The sequence below is a fragment of the Chelonia mydas genome, chromosome 2 (genome assembly GCF_015237465.2).
Source record: "Chelonia mydas isolate rCheMyd1 chromosome 2, rCheMyd1.pri.v2, whole genome shotgun sequence".
Taxonomy (NCBI): Eukaryota; Metazoa; Chordata; order Testudines; family Cheloniidae; genus Chelonia; species Chelonia mydas.
In genome coordinates, this window is record NC_057850.1 from 250,338,348 (window position 1) to 250,359,641 (window position 21,294).

Sequence of the window (21,294 nt, forward strand, 5' to 3'; positions counted from 1 at the left end):
GATTGTATGTACTACCGTTGTATGGGAAGTTATGAAGTTTTATGTGCATGTTACTGAACTACATAATGAGGTTGGGTACACCCACAACCAGCCTTTCAGATACAACAATGGAGGAGCCAGATGCTCTGATGGCCCATTAAAGAGAATCCATGCTCCCAATGACCATCCCAGAAGACTCCACAGATAGCACACATAGATAATGGAGAATCCTTGACGAAGGGGGGGGGGCGGACCCACACGTCACAAGCATAGGTCTTTCCAGCAAACTGGAAGAAATTATAAAGAGGGGAAATGACATCATGACTGGGCCTCACTCCCCCCACAACTCAACACCTGGGAACACATCAAGAGGATAAAGACTGAACTGGGGAGGGTGGTCCCGGGCTGGAGGAGAGTTCCAGCCTGTGTATTGAAGTTCTGTGGCCTGTTTGTACCATCTGCCAGGGTGAGGCACTGCTTGATTCAAATCTTGTTTAGTTTAGAGAACTCAGACTGCAAATTAATTTTTATTTCTTAGGTAACCAACATTGATCTCTACGCTTACTACTTACAATCACTTAAAATCTACCTTTCTGTAGTTAATGTGTTTTATATTTTACCTGAAACCGTGGGTTTTGGTTGAAGTGCTTGGGAAATCTCAGCTCAGTTTACAAAGGCTAGTGTGTGTCCTCTCCACATCGAGGGAGGGGGCTGACTGGGTAATGAACTGACACTGGTCAGGCTTCTGACCGGGGCAAGGCAGCACAACTCTGAGGTGCAAGGCTGGGGAGTGGGGGGGAATTGGCTGAAGCCTCTCTATTGTTAGTTCATGAGTGGCTGGGAAAAGCATTCATGTAACTCAGTTGGGCGTGTCCCTGCCTGAGGATGTCTGTGTAAATGCCGTACCTGCCAGAGGTTTGTAGCTTGCCAACAGCATCACAGTGTGAGAGGGAGCCCAGGTTGGGGGGACAGAGGGCTCAGTGATCCCTTGTTCAGGTTGCACTCCAGGAACCCCATCACACCAGCCCAATTACCAAATGGGCACGAAGGGAAATGAAGTACCTCCTCTCACTTCCAGAGGTGTTCCATTATATCAGGCGAATGGTATATTAGCAGAGTATTGGAGGGGAAGCTTGCAATTCTATGACCTGTGTTATACCTGCTCCGGGGAAAGACAAGTTTTCCAGCTGCGGGCTGACACTCCAGCCAGACATGATTACAAAATTATTTTTCAGAAATCTCATCGCTCACCCATAAAATCACCAGGCTATTTTACTGGTGGGAGGTGTGGGCCAGTAGTTCTCTCAGATGGGCAGAGTTTCCCCTACTGAAATGAACCCATCGCACGCGTTTTTATTAAGAACACCCTTAAAGCATGACTTTCGGTCGTTTATATGCAATCACTGCTTGGGTTTGAACAGAACAAAGCTGAAACTGGAGCCATGGTCACATTGATTTTTTACAGCTGGATCCATTAAATTGTAATCACCCATGTGCCCCAAATCAAAATTCAAAAAGTGATATGGAATGTGCTCTTTGTACCCAGAGCAGAATGTGGGGGCAGAGAGATCGAGAGAGGCCCTGTGGAGACAAAAGCATCGAAGGACCACTTTCTGCTGCTGGTTATACCAGTGAAAACCTAATAGCTTCCCTAAGACTCCAGTCCTGCAATCGGATGCACATGGGCAGACCCTTATATCAGTGTGAATCCAGGACGTGAATCTACTGGTGTTAATAGGGCTCTGTACGGAGCAAGGATTCAGCACACAGCTCTGATGGTAAAAATCAGGGCCTGACCCAGCTCTGGAAATTGACAGCAGCCCCTGGCTCTAGGTCTCTGCTTTCTTTTCAAATTTAAGTCATTTAATAAATTAAAAAGATTATTTTTTGAGCCAGGTTCTGATGAATTTTACTCAAACATTTATTATCCTTATTCCTTACTGGGAAAAAGCCACTTGTGGGAGCTGGAAGTTGTCAATCTGAAAGTATCACTCATCTACTCTACTTCGGCTACTCCAGTTCCCACTACATCTTTGTATTTGTCCTGCCTCATCTCAAACCTGACAATTGAGCAACCTACCGTGCAGTATTTATGTTCCACAATGAAAATGTGGCAACTGTCACACTGCGTACAATGCACTAATTCTACACTGACAGGTCTTTGCAGCTACTGGCAATAATGGTACAAAACTGGCAAGAAAATATCAAAGCACTGAGTCAAATCTTCAGGAGATGGCTCTCTAATTTCCACTGTTTGCTGGGAGGAAGGAAGAGCAGTTCAATGAAGCTTGTCTGACTCTAGAGGTTGCAGCTGTGCTTGGCCTGGTTTGGGTGGATTGGTTTTGGTTTTTGCATAGGTTTTTTTGACAAGTATCTGCATTCCCCTCCTATGGCTACCGAAATCATGATTTCATTCCACAGCCAGCAGGTGCAGGACAGTCTCTGCTTCAAAACAGTCCATGCTGTTTCTTCTCGTTCTGCTGCTTCCATCTGGGCATCTGGTAGAACTCATCCTTGGATTTCCCAAAGATATCGTGGAAGTCTGCATCAGATAGATAGAACTGCAGAGGAAAACAGTCACCCTCAGTTAGTATCTTTTGTATAGGATGAAGTTTACACCCCCTTGCAGAATCCTAAAATTGAAGTGGTGCATAGTCCTTGTGGTGCCCTCCACAGTGCTACTGATGTACACAGCACCACACAAGGAGTGAAGTGCGACAAGCACACACTTTCTTGCCCCACTGAGTTTACAGCCTAAAGGCATGTGATGGGCTGAATAGAGTAGAATTATGACATGCCCAGAAGCGTGAGGTTGAGCTAGTAATTTGAAATGTTCACACACTCCCCCTTCATTACTGCTTCCTTACGCACAATGCACCCAGAACAACCATTATGCAGAGTGGGCGAAATTCATCCCTTTGCAGAAGTCCATACAAGGCCTATGTACCACTTAGGTCCTGACTGGCAGCTCAAATAGGACTTAATTGGTGCATAGATCTCACGCCAGCCCTTTGCACCCAGCGAAATGTCCCCCATGGCTGAAATGTTTCCATTAAAGTTCATTGTTGGGTTTTTTTTTTTTTTTTTTTTTTTTTTTTAACGGAAAATGGCTATTTTGTCAAAATTGAAATTTCTACAGGACAACATTTTAGGGAGGTTTTCGGGTGAAAGTTTTCAGTGAAATCAAAAATTTTTGCTCAACCAGCTGAAATTTCCCAGTTGCTGAAAACAAAAAAGGTTTCAAAAAGGTTTGATTTTCAGGTTTCCAATGGAAATCCAAAAAACTCTGTAGAAAACAAACAAGTGTTTCTGTTTGCATTGAAGGTTTTGCACAGGAGAGAAAACACCCATTTACTGAATAGCTCCAGTGTGAACATTAGCTCACCAGGTACACTTGCACTGTGACGCTAAAAGTTCAGATGAAGACGGATACCCCTTTCTGACACTGTCAATTGCTATCAGACATGCTGTCCCCAGATGATTAAACCCTTGTTGAGCCTGGATCATGCAGGGATGGTGCACAAACATTAGGGCCAGAAGAAAAATTTTGAATGCAACCTTTGCCCATCCGAGAATGGGGTTTCATTACCATCTGTTTTCGAAGGGAAGAGATCCAATTTTGCAGAATTTTCTGCGGCGGAAAATCTAAATGAAACATTTGATTTTGTCAACACAAAACAAAACTCTTCATTTCATTTGGGGTCAACCTTAATCTCTGTGCCATTGTGCCTCCTGGGAGTTGTAGTTCTGGATCTCTAGTGCCCATGTCCGATATGGGCCTTGTATCCTGGCTGAACTATAGACATACAGAAATCTTTTATTTCAACTGAAAGTGTCAAAATGAAACATTTACATATTTCTGAATCAATGAGTTTTGGAAACGTTTCTTCCGAGGAAAGTTTCAATATTTCACCTTTTTGTCCCAATCTGGGATGAAAACAAGTATAGAGATATTAGAATTTCCCATGAGACAGAAAGCCCAGCTTTTAATCAGCTTTACTGAACAATCACCCTTGTGTTTAGTATGATGATCCCCTAATTCTATTGTCTATCCTTTCCTCGGTTATTCAGTGAACTCCCTTAGCCTGAAGCAAAGCTTAATAAACCTAGAGAGCAATAGGTCTCACGTAGCCGATCATTTCAACTAAGTTCAATGTGCAACTGGAACGACATTAACTCAATGCTCAGATAATTCCCTCACCTCTTTTTTAGCGGGGTCCACGGCTTCTGGAAGTTCATCCACTGTCTTGTTGATCAGCACCTCTCTGGGATAGGCTTCATTTCCATTTGTTACTGCTGAAACTACCGAAGGGGCATAGTTGTTCTGACAGTTGCTGGTGCTGTTGACCCTGCTGTTGGGGTGTGGTTTATGTGCAGGTGAAGTTCTCTCCATTCTTGAACCAGTGGGGCTGGCAGGTTTACTGTTTGTGTTTCTCTTGTTCAGACTGGCATTGTTAAGATCCTGCGAGGTACAGGAAAGCCTGTCAGTACAGTGACGTTGGGCAGGTGCAATAGACCTGTGGATGACTTTGTGATTTCCTGGGATGTTTATTCCTGCCTGGGGCAGGTGGGTCTTTTCTTAGCAGGCGATAAGTTGGGTTAAAATATCAAAGGGGAGGGGTCAGGACCTATTGGTCCATTGCTAAGTAGCCCGAACTGGTAGCCCGTAATATTATTCAATATAGCAGCTTCCCCTCAATCATCAGACATTATGTCATGATGTTAGAACCCAGATGCCATGGTGATTGTAAACTTTATAAATATCCGGTCAATACCGCTTACAGCAGCCTGGCTTTTCTACTCATGACGCCTTGGCAAAGGCCTGCGTAAGCCATCAAGGAAAAGGTCAGAAGTTTTCTAAATTGTCATGCTCATCTACTTCCTCTCCCCAGACTGCTGTCTCTCCCTGCGTGGAGGGCCAGTAGTGTCTCCCTGCCCTCCTTCTAAAAGTCACACTGATCCAATCAGGGGATGGAAACAATACCATGTGACCAATCACAGCTAACCAATCCAGCTAAAATTTTGAATACCGTAATCCTATTTTTATTTATTTTTTTGTTTTGCAGTGGCACCCAGGAGCCCGTCACAGACCAGGACCCCATAGCGCCAGGTGCTGTACAAATATAGAACAAGACCGTCCCCGTTGAATCCATACATTTATCATTGGTACTTGGCATCTCTTCACCATCATTAATAGCAGTGCATAGTGCTGAGATTGCACTGCCAGTACAAACTGCTCCACCAAAGATCCCTGCCCATTGTTTTTTTTTTTTATATGTAACTTATATAGCAGCTGTCCAGAAGGCCAAGCCATGCCATCAGATGCCTTTGTGCAGCTGTGGTTGAAGCCCATGGGAGCTATGTGTAGTACAGAAGGTACAGATCATTATACCTATTTCACTGAGAGTTACACAAAGACACACAGGTAATACTTTGAGACCATACAATAACCTAGACACTGTGGCTTCACATTTACTGCTCTAACCAGTGCATTACATTATAAAACCCCAATAAAAATAAAGAATATAACAAATAGAAGAAAGGGGAACTTGATAGTAATGAGTATAAATGACATGTTAGAAACTGTAGAAAATTGATAAGGGAAGCAAAGGGACACTAGAAGAAATTTATGGCCAGCGGAGTTAAGGCCAACAAGAAGTTTTTAAAATATATTAGGAACAAAAAGAATCCTGTCAATGATACAGGTCCATTACAAGATGGAAATGGTATATTTATCACTAATAATTCAAAAAGGCAGAAGTGTTTAATAAATATTTTGGTTCTGTATTTGGGGGGAAAAAGGTGATATACTCCCATCATATGATGATGACAATACTCTCTCCATTTTGCTAGTATCTCTGGAGGATGTGAGATAAAAAACTACTGCAGTTAGATATTTTAAAATCAGCAGGTCCAAATAACTTGTATCCAAGAATTTTAAAAGAACTAGCTAAGGAGCTCACTGGACCCTAATGCTGATTTTCAGTAAGCCTTGGAGTACTAGGTACGTTCCAGAAGATTGGAAGAATGTTATTGCTGAGCCAATATTTGACAATGGTAAACGGGATGACCTGGGTAAGCTGCAGCCTGACATTGATCTTAGGCAAGATAATGGAGCAGATGATGCAGGACTCAATTAATAAAGAATTAAAGGAGGGTAATGTAATTAATGCCAATCAACATGGATTGATGGAAAATAGATCCTGTCAAACTAACTTGATATCTTTTTTGATCAGATCACGTTTGGTTGATAAAGGTAATAGTGTTGACAAAATAGACTTCTGTAAGGCGTTTGAGTTGGTACCACAGGACATTTTGCCTAAAAGCTAGAATGATATGAAATTAACATGACACACATTAAATGGATTAAAAGCTGACTAACTGATAGGTCGCAAAATGTAACTGTAAATGGGAAATTGTCATTAAGCGGTTGTTTTTCCAGTGGGGTCTCGCAGGGATCAGTTCTTGGCCTTATGCTATTTAACATTTTTATCAATGACCTGCAAGAAAACATAAAATGATTACTAATAATGTTTGCAGATGACACAAAAATTGGGGGAGTGGTAAATAACGAAGAGTACAAGTCACTGATTCGGAGCTATGCAGATCGCTTGGTAAACTGGGTGCAAGCAAATAGTATGAATTTTAATATGGCTAAATGTAAATGTATACATTTAGGAACAAAGACAGTAGGTCGTACTTATAAGATCAGGGACTATCAGTGACTCTGAAAAAGATTCGGGGGTTATGGTGGATAATCAAGTGAACATGAACTCCCACTGCGACTCTGTGGCCAAAGAATCTAATGCGATCCAGAGATGTATAAATTAGGGAACCTTGAGTAGGAGTAGAGAGGTTATTTTACCTCTGTATTTGGCACTGGTGCGACCGCTTCTGGAATACTGTGTCCAGTTCTGGTGTCCACAATTCAAGAAGGATGTTGATAAATTAGAGATGGTTCAGAGACGAGCCGTGAGAATGATTAAAAAGGATATAAAACCTGTTTTATAGTGACTGACTCAAAGAGCTCAATTTATTTAGATTAATAAAGAGAAGTTTAAGGGGTGACTTGATTACAGTCTGTAGCTACCTACATGGAGAACAAATATTTAATAATGAGCTCCTCAGACTAGTAGAGAAAGGTCTAACACAATCCAGTGGCTGGAAGTTGAAGCTAGACAAATTCAGACTGGAAACAAGGCGCAAATTTTTACGGTGAGAGTAATTAACTATTGAAATAATTTACTAAGGCTCGTGGTGGATTCTCTATCATTGACAATTTTTAAATCAAGATTGGATGTTTTTCTAAAAGATCTGCTCTAGAAATTATTTTGGGGAAGTTCTCTGGCCTGTGTTACACAGGAGGTCAGACTAGATAATCACAATGGTCCCCTTCTGGCCTTGGAATCTATGAATCTTTTGTTTACCAACAGCAACTGGTCCTTTTTACTCAGGTAATAGAAACAAGCTTTTAGCCAGGGTAGCACAGGTAAAATCTAGATGTTCCAGCTACAAGTTCTGTGTCCACTCACCACTGTGATCTCTGATATAGCAGACACATCTCCTAAGCTATTCTTCATCTCCTCGTAGGACTTGCCATCCTAAAGGTAAAGAGAGTTATGAGAATCAGACTCAGCGAAAAGGCCACTTTTATTTCAGTGAGCAAGTTCAAACTGCAGTTACAATGTACTCCTGCTCCTCAAACCAGCATCTAGGTCAATACCACATGAGTTGGGATGCAGAATCCCAGGAACTGCTGCTGCAAGATAGGAACCACATGCAACTTTGAGATCTGTATCAGTCTTCGTGTGAATTAAGAGCTCATGCTGCATCACTGGGTGCATTAGTATGGAGGGAAAGGCATGGCTCTGGTGCAGAATGCACTTTATACCTTTGCTATGGCCTCCATTTATCTCCTGCCTATCTGTCAGGGGATGGGTGGGATCTGGGAACAAACACAGTGGTACAGGTCCTCTGCACTGCCTCTGGGGGGTCCCCTGGGACCTGCTAGTTTTGGGATCCTAATCACCTGCCCCTTTTGCAAGGGTGGGCAAATCCCACCCCCACTGAAGAGAGAATTTGTAGTAATCCCCCACAGTGCAGAATTGCAGCAATTCCCCATCCCCTGGCCAGGAATAACCAGTGTAGGGGAACCACATGGCCCTGAAAGCCATACGGATGCCAACTCTTATGACATCTGGTGTTTTCCTTAAAGCCCCAGCTCCTGGAGTCATGGGATTATGTGAGAATCTCAGCTGTCATTAAAAAACAAAGTTGTTAGCCTTTGTGGTTGCAAGGAAAAGCTTGAAAATAGATGATTCCTAAAGACTCCAACACCAGAAGGCAAATAAAAAGAACCCAAGATTTATTACTTTTTACAATCTTATGATTTTTAAGCCAATCTCATGATTTTGAACGCTTGGGTTTAGCTGAAGCTATTTGTAGGGTATGTCTGTGACAACTGTGAAGTTGTCGACAAAACTTTTGTCTTTCCTGGGGGCTTAAAAAAGCCCCCTTGGGAAAGACAAAAGTTTTGTCGATGCAAGTGGTAGTGTGAAAACAATTTTGTCGGCAGGGGTACTCTCCTGCCGACTACGCTAATGCCACTCGCAGGGCTGGAAGTATTTTGTTGGCAAAAGTGCCGACAAAGTACCGACAAAGAGCATTTACACACACACTGACTTTTAGCGACAAGGCTATGTCGACACAGCCTTGTCACTAAAAGCTGCATGGTGTAGACAAGCCCATAGTTTTCCCCCATTTCACTTACCAATATCTCTTCAACACTACTCAATTTCACTTGCTATTTCTATGCCATTCATATGCACTCTAGCGCCATCTGGTGGCTGGAGCTGGCTTCACAGCACTGGAGGACAGTGTTTCAGCAAGATTGTGTTCAATTAATTAAAAAGCCGAAACAATCTGATTTTATGAAAACTTAAAGACACAACCACATACAATCCTCTGAACAATCTAGATGTTGGGCCTAAACTGCTGGTCTCTAACTAGAGTTAGGTAAGCTTGGAATCCGGGTTTCAGGGTTTGATTAAAATATTCAGATTTTCAGATTATACATGTGTGTGTGTGTGTGTGTGTGTGTGTGTGTGTGAGAAAAAATTGCGTTTAATTGAAATTTTTTTTTATTAAGCAACTGTTTCACTTAGTTCTATTTGTGATGCAATCCAAATGATGTTCTCACTAGTTTTTACTCTACACACCGTAGAGAATATGTAGACCCCTACCCACTGATACTTCTATGCAATATCTCTCTCTATATATATATTTATCTATATCTATCTATCTATATTCAGACAGACAAGACAAGACAAGACAAGACACGACACGACACTCAGATTTCCCAGTAACTTACGCTCCACTTATATGGATCCCAAGCACTGAACCAGCCAGTGAAGGTGAGTGGTTCATAGCCTTGCTTCACCATTATTATTGGTGTTGCTAAATCTCTTCCAGCTGGATGGGTCTTCAGATAGTCTTTGGCTGAGGAAATAGACTCATTTCTTTCATATGTATTGGAGGTTTTGCCAATCCAAAGGAAAATCTATAGTGGGAGAAGGGAGAAGACAAGTGAATGGTAAGAACCACTGGAGACCTGGATGGTTAGTCCCAGGCTGCAGAGGAAGGCAAAACCCCTCCAGGGTCTTGGCTAATCTGACCCAACCAAAAATTCCTTCCCAACCCCAAATATGCCCATCAGTTAGACTCTGAGCACGTGGGCAAGACCCACCAGCCAGCCACCAGGGAAAGAATTCTCTGTAGTAACTCAGAGCCCTCCCCATCGAGTGTCCCATCACCGGCCGTTGGAGATATTTGCTGCTAGCAGTCGCGGATCGGCTATATGCCATTGTAGACCGTCTCACATCATACCATCCCCACCAAAAACTTATCAAACTCAGTCTTGAAGCCAGTTAGGTGTTTTGCCCCAACTGCTCCCCTTGCAAGGCTGTTGCAGAACTTCACTGCTCTGATGCTTAGAAACCTTCATCTAATTTCAAGCCTAAACTTGTTGATGTCTACTTGAGCCTACCTGCTCTTGTCCCAGCGGCAGTGGAGACATCCCCTAATGTCCAGTGCAGTCAAACCCAAATCCTAGTGCTAGTCTGGCATAGAACTCAAACCTAATCTGGAGCCAGAGCTGAGTTTTCAGTTTAACTCTACTCCCTTCTGTCCCCTAAAATTTGGAGCAGGCTTCGAATACTGACTGTAGCACATGGAAGAGAATTTGGGCGTAGGGCTAGCACATCAGTGACACTACCTGCTTACCAGTGTGACAAAGAGAACACGTCCCTTTACATGTGTTAGCGAAGCCATATCCTAATACTTTGGCTATGGGGCACCAGAGCCATCACCCAGCCCGGCTGGGAATAGCGGCTTGTATACGCTCACTGCAATCCCCCAGTAGGAAGAAGGTTCTCAGAATTGCAGTGTAATTCCCTCCCTTCTGGCAGGGCACTTAGGAAGCTGCAAGAGCAACAACTCGCCAAACCGCCAGAGCCTAAGCTCAGCGGAGCTGACACGTACTGCTTAGAGCGAGAGCTCAGACTAGATGGTCTAATGGATCCGTCTGGCCTTAAAATCTACTGGATTCTAGTATGGGCTTTGCCACTGATCTCAACGAATTTGGGAGTTGAGCTCACTCAGACCCCTTTTGAAAATCCCAAGTATGTTGCCTGTTTCTTATCTGCCGAATGGGTCTAACACTGTAATTTCTCTTCAGGGCAGCATTGCCTAGTGGCTAGAGCACTGCCCTGGGACTCAGGAGACCTGGGTTGTATTCCCAGCCTGCTGGCTGACTTTGGGCAAGTCACTTTGCCTCTCCATGCCTCAGTTTCCCCATCCAATCTTCTAATGAGACTGACCTCCTTTGTAAAGCACTTTGATATGTCCTGCTGGAAAGTGGTGTAAAAGACTAGGTATTATTAATTACGCTGGCCTGCATTACTGGGGTCTTGTGTAAATATTGGCAAAGCACTTTGGGTGGAAGATACTGTTCTGAATTTCATGCTGAATACTGCATTAAAATAAGTCAAGCCAACAAAAATGCACAGCTCCCATTACAAAGGGTTGAGGGGGGAGGAGGGAATTCCACTGACCTCTTCCCAAGTGTCCAGTAACATGACATCATCTTCGTCCAAGTCATCCTGGCAGAAGCCCACCACTTCTGTCATGATAAACCGCCCTGTCTGGTTGGAGCACTCGAATAGGCGGGGCTGGTATCGGACAGTTGGCTCTTGGAATCTTGGCAGGATGAGAAGAACCAGGAAATGTGAAATCTTTTCCCATGTTTGGGTCTAATATGCATTGTAGACACTAGTTGTGGCCACTAGGGGTCAGACTTGTACATGGCAGCACCCATCAGCTATGATCATAGAATTATAGAATATCAGGGTTGGAAGGGACCTCAGGAGGTCATCTAGTCCAGCCCCCTTCTCAAAAGCAGGACCAATCCCCAATTTTTGCCCCAGATCCCTAAATGACCTCCTCAAGGACTGAACTCTGAACGCTGGCAAGTTGCGGTGGGGGTGGGGAGAGTTGCTGGAATCTTTTTGGGAATTGATCCCAAGGGTTCAGAACCCCTCTCGCCCCCACCAAAAGTCAAAGCAAAACTCCACCCGAACCACCAAGATTTGCCTGCTTTCAAGTTGAAGCCACATTAGCCCACCAGGTTTTAAATGGCTCCCGCAGACACCTGTTACCTTGCCCAGTCTCAGCTTAGGAGGAATGGGGAGGTCAAGTTGGCTCCAAACAGGTTTAGCTTCCTGAAATTTCCCGTGTCCCAGGCCCACGTTTGTAACAATCAAACCGATCGGAGCATTCACACAGCCCTTCTTCTCAGCTCCGACAGAAGAGCCCAAGCCTCAGACCAGTTCAGATCTGGATTTCAACCCCCGCTCCCCAAGAAGGGCCAGACCCAGTGCCCATGGGGGTGAACGGAAGCCTTTGCGTGGACTTCACTGGGCATTGGGTCACATCCAGGGCTTGGGGATGCTCTCACTGCAGCCCTTAATGAATTACCTCTTGTCACTGGCATAGGGGGCTTTTCCTCCCAGTGCTGCCCAGAACTCCACCGGCTCTTGCCCCTCCAAAATGGTCTGCTTGTCCCGTTTGGAGACGATGTTGGCCACTATCTTCGCCATCTCTCTCTCATCCCCGCTGCAGCCCTGCATTCACGGCACAAGATCAGAGGGGTTCAGGAGGGGCCTGGCAGAATAGGTCTGTGACCCGATGGCCAGTGAACCACGTGTCTGTACATCACTGCCCTCTGCTGGAGAGAACTAGAGCTGCCCAAATGTTTGGGATTATGTCCCCCCCTCCAGTGGCTGGGCCAATAAGGGGATGTGTTAATTCTGCAGGGAGAATTGCAAACAGCAGAGATGTCAGTCATTATGACTCATTTGCAGTCATCTAGGCCCAGACCTCAAAAGCATTTAGGCACCTAACTCCCATTGATTTCTCAGTACCTTTGAGGTTCTGGGCCATAGGGACTGATTTTCCCAGTGGACCCATTGAAACTGATGGGACTACTCGCGTAACGAGGTAACAGTCAACAGGAGTGAGGGTGGCGGAATTGGGCCTTGTGTAAACATTGTGGTGGTCCTTTCATCCGCTTGCTTACCTTCCCACACCACAGGTAGCAGACCTGGCTGGTCGTGAGCAGGAAGACGTCGTTGGAGTTGAGGGAGGAGGCCCGGGCTGGCACCTCGATGGTTTTGGTGTTGATCTCATCAGTGCCTCTCACTTGGAAGAGACGGACCATGGGCTCGGGCTCATTATTCTGTGCGCGACTTGTGCCTCCCTACAAAAATCCAGATCACGTCACGAGACGTGATGGGTGCGAAAGCCCAGGAGGCCTCTGGTGAGAAGAGCAGACTCGGGCGTCTTGCCCTTCAAGCTGCCAGAATGGAGGGATCAAGGGTCCGATCCAAAGCCCACTGGACTCCCTGGGAGCCTCTCCACTCCTTCAGTGGTCTTTGACCCGGGCCCCAAATCTCCCACCAGGAAGACAGCCAGTATGCTACACGCCTGCTGCAGGCATTTGCCAGTAACACAGGGGCAGGAATGGAGAAGGCCGAGGAGGGAGTCTCCAGCCTGCCTTGCAGAGCAGGAAGAAGCTGTTTCCCCAACTAAGCACCTGTGCAGAAGGCAGTGCCCCATGCACGGTGCTCTGTGCCACAGGTCAGTGCAGGTGCTTTCTTCAAAGTGAAGCTGCTCATCTTTCCCTTGCCCCCTCCCTCTTGCTTTCCCTGGCCCTGTGCTATTGGCCATACGAATGGAGCTAATTCACCCTACAATGGCTGTACAGCGCTGGTTTGAAAGGGAAGCCATAGCTAGTGGCTAAAGGCCCGGTCTGGGTGTCAGATCTGAGTGGAGGCTGTACCGGGTCAGTATAAGGACCCCGATCAGGTCAGTATAAGGACCCCGATCGTTCTAGTCTCAGCTATGCCAGTGGCTCTCAACCCTTCCCGACTACTTACCCTTTCTGGAGTCTGATTTGTCTTGCGTACCCCCAAGTTTCACCTCATTTAAAAACTACTTGCTTCCAAAATCAGAGATGAAAATACAAAAAAGTGTCACAACACGCGAGTACTGAAAAATGGCTGACTTCCTCGTTTTTACCATACAATTATAAAATAAATAGATTGGAATATAAATACAGAACAGACCCGTTTACGCGCGGATGTCGAGAGTCAAGCCACCACGACTGCATGTTAACAGACCGCGGGTTAAGAGGGCCATGCTGAAAAAAGTGTTTATGATTCACTATGAAAAAAACGCTGTTATTTTCTGCTCTTTCTGGCTTGCATTTTTTTTTCTGTCTTATGAAATCTGTCATTTGCCGCAGATGAATGATTTTGATATTTTCTGCTCCTTGCTCCTCCATAAATCTTACAGTTTCTACAGCACTAAGAGCTTCTGTGGGCGAAATTTTGACCTTTTCAATTACATCCTCACCATCACTTTCACGGTCCGACGTAGCCTCGCAGCCTGTTAATATTTCTTCCTCTGACAGAAATTCTGAAGTCGGGCAATCTTCATCCATCTCCAGCCACTTGGTAATGATTTCCGGTGACGTAGCCAAACTAAAATCTTCTATCACTTGAAAGAGAAGTTTATCTTTATCCTCTTTTGTCTGCATGCATGTTTGTAGGACGTCTCCTTCCGAAAATCCTTCAAAGTCTGGCTTTGAATCAGTGCCACTGCTGGAGTTTTCCAAGTCTGAGCCGTCTTTGACGGAAAAGGCATCACCGAGATCCTTCATCCAGCAGTTTTCAATGGACTTTTGTTTTACTCCGTCCCAAGCTTTTTTAACTAACTAAATAATTTCCTTCATGTTTAACTGTTTCAGGAATTCGGAAATGCCTGAAGATGTGCATGACACTATTGCTGAAATCAGCTCCCGTCGATAATTGTTTTTAAAATTCTGAATAATGCCCTGGTCTAAAGGTTGAATTTTTATGTTGTGTTGAATGGTATGTATAGTACTCAAATTTTTCCATCGCTCGATACCAGTGATTCGGCTGGAGGATGGGCTGGACAATTGTCAAGTAGCAAAAGTGCTTTGGCTTCGAGTTTCTTCGACCGCAGATGCTTACGAACAGCTGGAACAAAGCAGTTGTGGAACCAGTTGTCGAAAATATGTCTTGTCATCCAAGCAGTTTTGCTGTTAGCGTATATTACTGGCAGTTTCGCTCTATTGAGGTGATTAAAGCAGCGAGGGTTATGAAAGCGGCCAACGAGAAGAGGGGCAAGCTTATGGCTGCCTGTCTTATTACTACAAAGAAGAAGAGCCACACGACCTTTTATCTTTTAAAATCCAGCTGTTTTCTGTATCTCGTAATTACAGGCTAAAGTCTTATCAGGTAGCAGTTTTGCAAATAAAGCTGTTTCATCACCATTATGAAGTTGTTCTTCGTGGTAGTCTTCATTTTGTAAAATAGATTTTACCTCTGCGGGAAACAGGTTCGCGGCCGATTCATCGGCTTTCTCCAGAAATCGATACCTTCGCTATGCCATGATGCTTTTTAAAATGACTTATAAACCCCTTGCTGGCTTGGAATGATTCATCCCCCGTTAAATTTCCAAACTGTGTCACTTGGGCTTGAAGCACTGGTCCACTGAGCGGCACTCCTTTCAGTCTTTCCTGAGCAAACCCCGTGCACGTGGCTTTGTCTACTGTGGATTTTCCTGAATAGCGCACACGTTTTCACTTACGCCCCGTGGCAGAATCGATATTTCGTACAAAGCCGTTCAGTTTAGATTAGGTTTTTAGCCATCCTCGGAGAGTAGATTCGGCAATCCCAATAGCTTTTGAAACTTTGGCCTGGGTTTCTCCGCTATTTACTCGATCTGTTGCAGCTACCTTTTCTTCTACAGTGTAGGAACGCTGACGCTTGCCCTCTACCATTATTTTAGGCCTACGGTTAAAATTTTCTAACGTAGTGTATATATTACTCTGTAACTACTATATATTATCTCTCTCTCTAGCATGACAATGACTAAGCGTGCGTGATACGTCTTTACCAATATCGGTGAAGACGTACAACATGTTTCCCCCCCGCACATCCTGTCGATTTCTATGTCAGTGAGCTGGTGAGCAAATCTGTCGCGCTACACAGCAAGTTCCTGTACCGCGTGTTAACGAGTCTCGCGTGTTAAATAGGTAGCACTGGGAGGCACGGCGCTACCGCACGTTAAGTGGATTTGCACGTAAATGGGTCTGTACTGTATTGTACTTACACTTCAGTATATAGTATAGAGAGCAGTATAAACAAGTCACTATCTGTATGAAATTTTAGTTTGCACTGACTTCGCTAGTGCTTTTTATGTAGCCTGTTGTAAAACTAGGCAAATCTCTAGTTGAGTTGTAGTAGCCCCTGGAAGATCTCTACGTACCCCTAGTTGAGAACCACTGAGCCATGCCACAGACTTGCTGTGTAACCAGGGACAAGCCACCTGGGTGGGCTAATGAGCAATGCTCAGTGTTGGCCGAACTCTGCTCCCAGCAAAGCCAAGCGTTAGGCCAGCACTGAGCTACCTTGGGCTCTCCCCGTGCCTCCATTTCATCTGTCACTTGTGACACAGGGTCCAGGAACCCCAAGCAGGCGTAGCTGTAACTAGAGAGCCTATGAAACGGGCGACCACTCCGCAGTCACGTGGCCGGGACAAGGCTTGCAGGGGATTTTGAGGCTGGATACTGGAAGATGCTGTCGGACAGCCTACGAACATTTGCTGTGATTTACGGCATAATGTCTTGTGTTTAATTCCGCAGAGCATCCAGGGATAGAATTTGAATGCAAGACGCTGTACAAAACAATTAGACTTTAGAGATGGAAAAGATCTGAGGGCTTAAACTAGTCCAATCTAGGCCCGTTCCCTATGAGATATTTACCAGTGCTTTGCTCAGCCTCGTTTGAAATGTGCCAGGTGGAGAGGGGAAGCATTGCCCAGCGGTTTTTCAGTTCCCAGCTCTGTTACAGACTTCTTGCGTGTGACCTTGGGCAAGTCACTTATCCTCTGTGCCTCAGTTGCCCCTCTGCAAAATGAAGATAATAGCCCTGCCCTGCCTCCTCACCAGGAGGTTGTGAGGCTAAATCCATTAACGACTGAGCGGGGCTAAGATATTATGGCAACAGGGGCTGAATAAGTTCCTACGACAGAAGTATGGGTTTCCAGCACTTCTCCTGGGAGACTGACACAGCCCAAATAGACCTAACTGTCAGGCTATTTCAGCCTAAACAGTCCCATTTCTCCTCAGGATGCCCCCATCTACCACCCTAAACAGTTCCTCTTCCTTCCTGGTGTAAGCTGTGCCTACACAGCATGGTGCGTGGTCCCTCTCTTAGTGACGGCTAGGCCAGTTAGAAATTGATCAGCAAGCTGCAGGTTTGGCTAACAGAGGTGTGTCCTTCAGCTCAGGCAGCAGGGGATCATGCACTAAGATCCACAGGTCCCAGGTGTGATCCTCACCACTGACCATCAATCTAGGGGCATCAGCGTTACCCTGGTGTTTACACACTTCAGCTATTTCTGGAGTCAAAGCCATTCTTACCTCATAAATAATCAGGCTGCCCTTAAAGATGGCAAGGAAGTGCTGAGGCTCCCTGCCCATCGTCACTCGAATCTGCACCGGCTCATTCCCGTACTTTTTGTCCAGCTCCACGGCATTGAACGCGCAGGCAGTGACTTCATCCACGGAGGCATGGCGGCCCTAGGATCGAACGAGAGATACCTGGTATCGCAGTTCAGGAGAGGCATTTCAGGAGATGCTAAACGCATGGAATGTTTCATGGTTACAAACTGCCCCAGGCAGTCAAACAATGAGGCAGAACCCCAATTAATAACAAGAATTTTAGTTATAAGCTGGGGACGCATCAATTAGAAGTAACAGAGGAGGAGAAGGACCTCAGAGTATTGGTTGATCACAGGATGGCTATGAGCCCCCAATGTGATATGGCTGTGAAAAAAGCTAAGGCAGTCTTGGGATGCTTCAGGCGAGGTATTTCCAGTAGAGATAAGGAGGTGTTAGTACTGTTATACAAGGCACTGGTGAGACCTCACCTGGAATACTGTGTGCAGTTCTGGTCTCCCATGTTTAAGAAGGATGAATTCAAACTCGAACAGGTACAGAGAAGGGCTACTAGGATGATCCAAGGAATGGAAAACCTGTCTTATGAAAGGAGACTCAAGGAGCTTGACTTGTTTAGCCTAACCAAAAGAAGGTTGAGGGGAGATATGATTGCTCTCTCTAAATATGTCAGAGGGATAAATACCGGAGAGGGAAAGGAATTATTTAAGCTCAGTACCAATGTGGACACAAGGACAAATGGATATAAACTGGCCATCGGAAAGTTTAGACTTGAAATTAGATGAAGGTTTCTAACCATCAGAGGAGTGAAGTTCTGGAATAGTCTTCCAAGGGAAGCAGTGGGGGCAAAAGACCTATCTGGCTTCAAGATTAAAATCGATAAGTTTATGGAGGAGATGGTATGATGGGATAACATGATTTTGGCAATTAACTGATCTTTAACTATTCATGGTAAATAGGCCCAATGGCCTGTGATGGGATGTTAGATGGGGTGGGATCTGAGTTACTACAGAGAATTCTTTCCTGGGTATCTGGCTGGTGAATCTTGCCCACATGCTCAGGGTTTCAGCTGATCGTCTATTTGGGGTCGGGAAGGAATTTTCCTCCAGGGCAGATTGGAAGAGGCCCTGGGGTTTTTTTGCCTTCCTCTGTAACATGGGGCATGGGTCACTTGCTGGAGGATTCTCTACACCTTGAAGTCTTTAAACCATGCTTTGAGGACTTCAATAGCTCAAACATAGGTGAGAGGTTTTTCGCAGGAGTGGGTGGGTGAGATTCTGTGGCCTGCATTGTTCAGGAGGTCAGACTAGATGATCATAATGGTCCCTTCTGACCTTAATATCTATGAGTCTATGTATCATGAGATTTTAAAAATAATCTATGAGGGATTCTTTTATTTGGTTTTTGGTCATGGAGCCTTTAGAGTTCACGTTTTCATTCTTTTCTCCAGAACCATGAGTGATAGAAAATATTTTTTTTAAAAAGGGATAGCGGAGATTCACGTTCCCATGACTCATGCACTGGGGCTGCGAAGAACAACATGAAATATTGCAAGATTCGCTATCAAATCATAAGAATCAGCAACACTACCACTGTGGGTTGTGGCTGTGGAGAAAAACCACAGGCCTGAGACTCCGCTTCCTTGCATCTTGTATCATCATGTACCTCTCTGCAAAGCGAGGGTGCCTGCAGCCACCTCTGGGGTGGAGCGCGGCAGCTGGCTATACGCTCCCTGCATTCATTTGGCGCACAAAGGGTTATACAAGGTGCCAGGTCCCCCAGGTTTATGAAAAGAGTGTGTGTGTTGGGGAATGGTAATTTTTTTTTGGTCAATCCTTGCTGTTGCTTAGACAAAATGCAGGTCATGCAAGTGAAACCCTCTGTCCCACCTGCCAGAGGAAAACATCTGTAGTCCCCTCAGGCCCAGGACTGAACAGAACATTCTCTGATGGGCAGCATGGTGGGGAATGGGGCTGCTATGCCTCCAAAGCGTAGCATGCCCACCCCTTTCCAAGCTCTACCATGCTCTTCAGCAGCCTCTGATTGTCTCAGGGAAGCAGTGCGTTCATGGCTTCCTTTCAGACAGCCTCGGCTGGTCTTGCATTCTGAGGAACTGCAGTAGAAGCCAGTGCTGCCACGTGCAGCCTGATTTGATCATACCCTTCAGTGAAATGCACTAGACCTCCATGTGGAAGGACGCAGAAGGTCACACCGCTGGCTCAACTGGGGTTCGAAAGTGCAAGAGAGCCAAAGATGCTGGGCTTTCCAAAGAGCGAGTGAGCATTTGGGGTTGGGTTATTTTTGCATTTTCTTCGGTTCTGACCTTCTATCAATTATATCCAGCCCTTTCCTGCTTGCCTTTTACTTACTTGCCACATATAGATCATGTAATGAGGTCTGCCCGATTTCAGGTATGTATAGAGGATCAGGTAACAATCTCCTCCGTAGAACTGCCCGTAAGTCTTGGGATCCACTGGTTGCATGTGCAGATCCTCAATCCGCCACACCTGCATAGAAACTTCCTGGTCAGAAAGGTGGGATTTTGTGTGTGCAAATGTGAGCGTGTGTAAATATACACGAGCCACCTCTTCAGGGGCCCAGTGAAGTTCAGGCCTGTAGGCTCGATATCAAATGCCCACTTCTCCGCTGTGTTACTCCAGTTTTGTTGCATGGGTCCACTGATTTCCACAGCCTATTCTATCAGCGCGTTCTCGGCTGCTAACAATGCGCAGTGCCTTACCTGAGATAGACGAACAAACCTGCTGACTCTTTTGCCTCACTGATCAAAGACCATAGGATAAGATGTCCCTCCTCCCCCAAAAGAATATCTGGGGGAGAGGGGATTTATAATAGCTCTTCTGAATAGTCACAGCATTCTGGGAGTTCATTCTGGCTGCAGCCACACTGCCTTAGTGCAGAACCTCACGAGATCTGCACAGCAGCTGCACATAAAAATGGAAGCAGTTTGGAAATATGCCAAGGACTGCAACCTGCGTAAGAGAAAAATGATTTGGAAAGTGATTGCTCACCTCAACTTTCCCAGAGGCATCATCTGCCATTCTCTGTTCTGCAGCTAGCTCTGGTCTGGCATGTAACTGACAGACATCAAATTTCACTTGCTCCACCTTGGCTGTACACATAAGCAGAATACACGTTAACCAAACCATATAAACATACAGTTTAAGTACTGTACAGTGCCTCATATCTACACACAATTATCAAATACATGAGAAAAATCCTGGCTTGTAATGATCTGAAAACAATCATATCATGAGTAAGTAGACACAACAAATCCTGCATCTTGGCAGGGGTTAGAATAGATGACCCTTGTGGTCCCTTCTAAATCTATGGTTCTATGATTCAAAGTAAACGTCTGTTGTTGATGGAGCTTGGGGTTCTATTTGTTGACCTCCTAAGAGGCCAATAATAATAGAATTACGGACCAGTATTACTCAATCACATTGTATATTCAAAAAGTACACCCTAATTGGCTCTAATGAGTTCCATTCAAAGTATTATTCACCTCCCGAACAAACAATTCATGATTATTTCCTCCTTTTAAATGTTCTTTTCAAAAGGAAAAATGGTTAAATTTCTGAAGGTAATGATATAGAGAGAGAGAGAGAGAGAGAGAGAGAGAGACGGACTATGAAGACGACATTCAATAGCTGTGTAACTATTCATGTATTCACTTCATGTTTCTGTCAACATCTAGGTCTGTTGTCCCTCAGCTCAACATTTTCCCTTTTGGAACAACTCACTGTAATTAATATTCATGTCAACAAAAGCCAGAGAGCCAAATTCTGCTTTTGCTTATACTAGTGTAAATCCAGAATGAGCCCATTGACTTCAGCAGAATCAGATTTATGCCAGTATAAATGAAAGCAGATTTTCATCCAAAATTTGCTTATTAGATTCATAGATACTGATTTCTGAAGATAAAAGGTTTTTTTTTTTGTAAATTTTTATGATTCGTTTCCTAACTGATTTCTTGATTGCCACAATTTACATTTGACGTAGCTGACGGTTTTGCTATTTTATTATGTAAGCATGCCGTATCAGCAATTTTTGTTATTGCTAAATTGCTGAATCCTTTGTATTTTACCAAAGATGGAAGATATGTGGTTATGGAAGAATGGGCAATAAGGCTTTAAAGCTACTGAAGGTTTGAAACAATCAGTGTAAAAGATATTCCTCGGGCCTCATTTTTC

The 21,294-nt window shown here is 44.7% G+C and overlaps 1 protein-coding gene across 1 annotated transcript in view; it reads right to left on the minus strand.

The window, feature by feature from the left end:
- Nucleotides 1-1,233: 1,233 nt before the first annotated feature.
- The window catches only part of VILL (villin like), a 54,654-nt gene continuing 34,593 nt past the window's right edge, over nucleotides 1,234-21,294 (minus strand). The window contains exons 11-20 of the mRNA XM_007066546.4: nucleotides 20,113-20,213; nucleotides 19,453-19,590; nucleotides 17,048-17,206; nucleotides 12,614-12,793; nucleotides 12,013-12,158; nucleotides 11,091-11,235; nucleotides 9,350-9,538; nucleotides 7,512-7,580; nucleotides 4,181-4,441; nucleotides 1,234-2,540 (exon numbers count right to left, since the gene is read on the minus strand). Of these exons, the coding sequence (XP_007066608.2) occupies nucleotides 2,427-2,540; nucleotides 4,181-4,441; nucleotides 7,512-7,580; nucleotides 9,350-9,538; nucleotides 11,091-11,235; nucleotides 12,013-12,158; nucleotides 12,614-12,793; nucleotides 17,048-17,206; nucleotides 19,453-19,590; nucleotides 20,113-20,213 (1,502 nt within the window). The 3' untranslated portion in view covers nucleotides 1,234-2,426. The remainder of the gene's footprint in view (nucleotides 2,541-4,180; nucleotides 4,442-7,511; nucleotides 7,581-9,349; nucleotides 9,539-11,090; nucleotides 11,236-12,012; nucleotides 12,159-12,613; nucleotides 12,794-17,047; nucleotides 17,207-19,452; nucleotides 19,591-20,112; nucleotides 20,214-21,294) is intronic.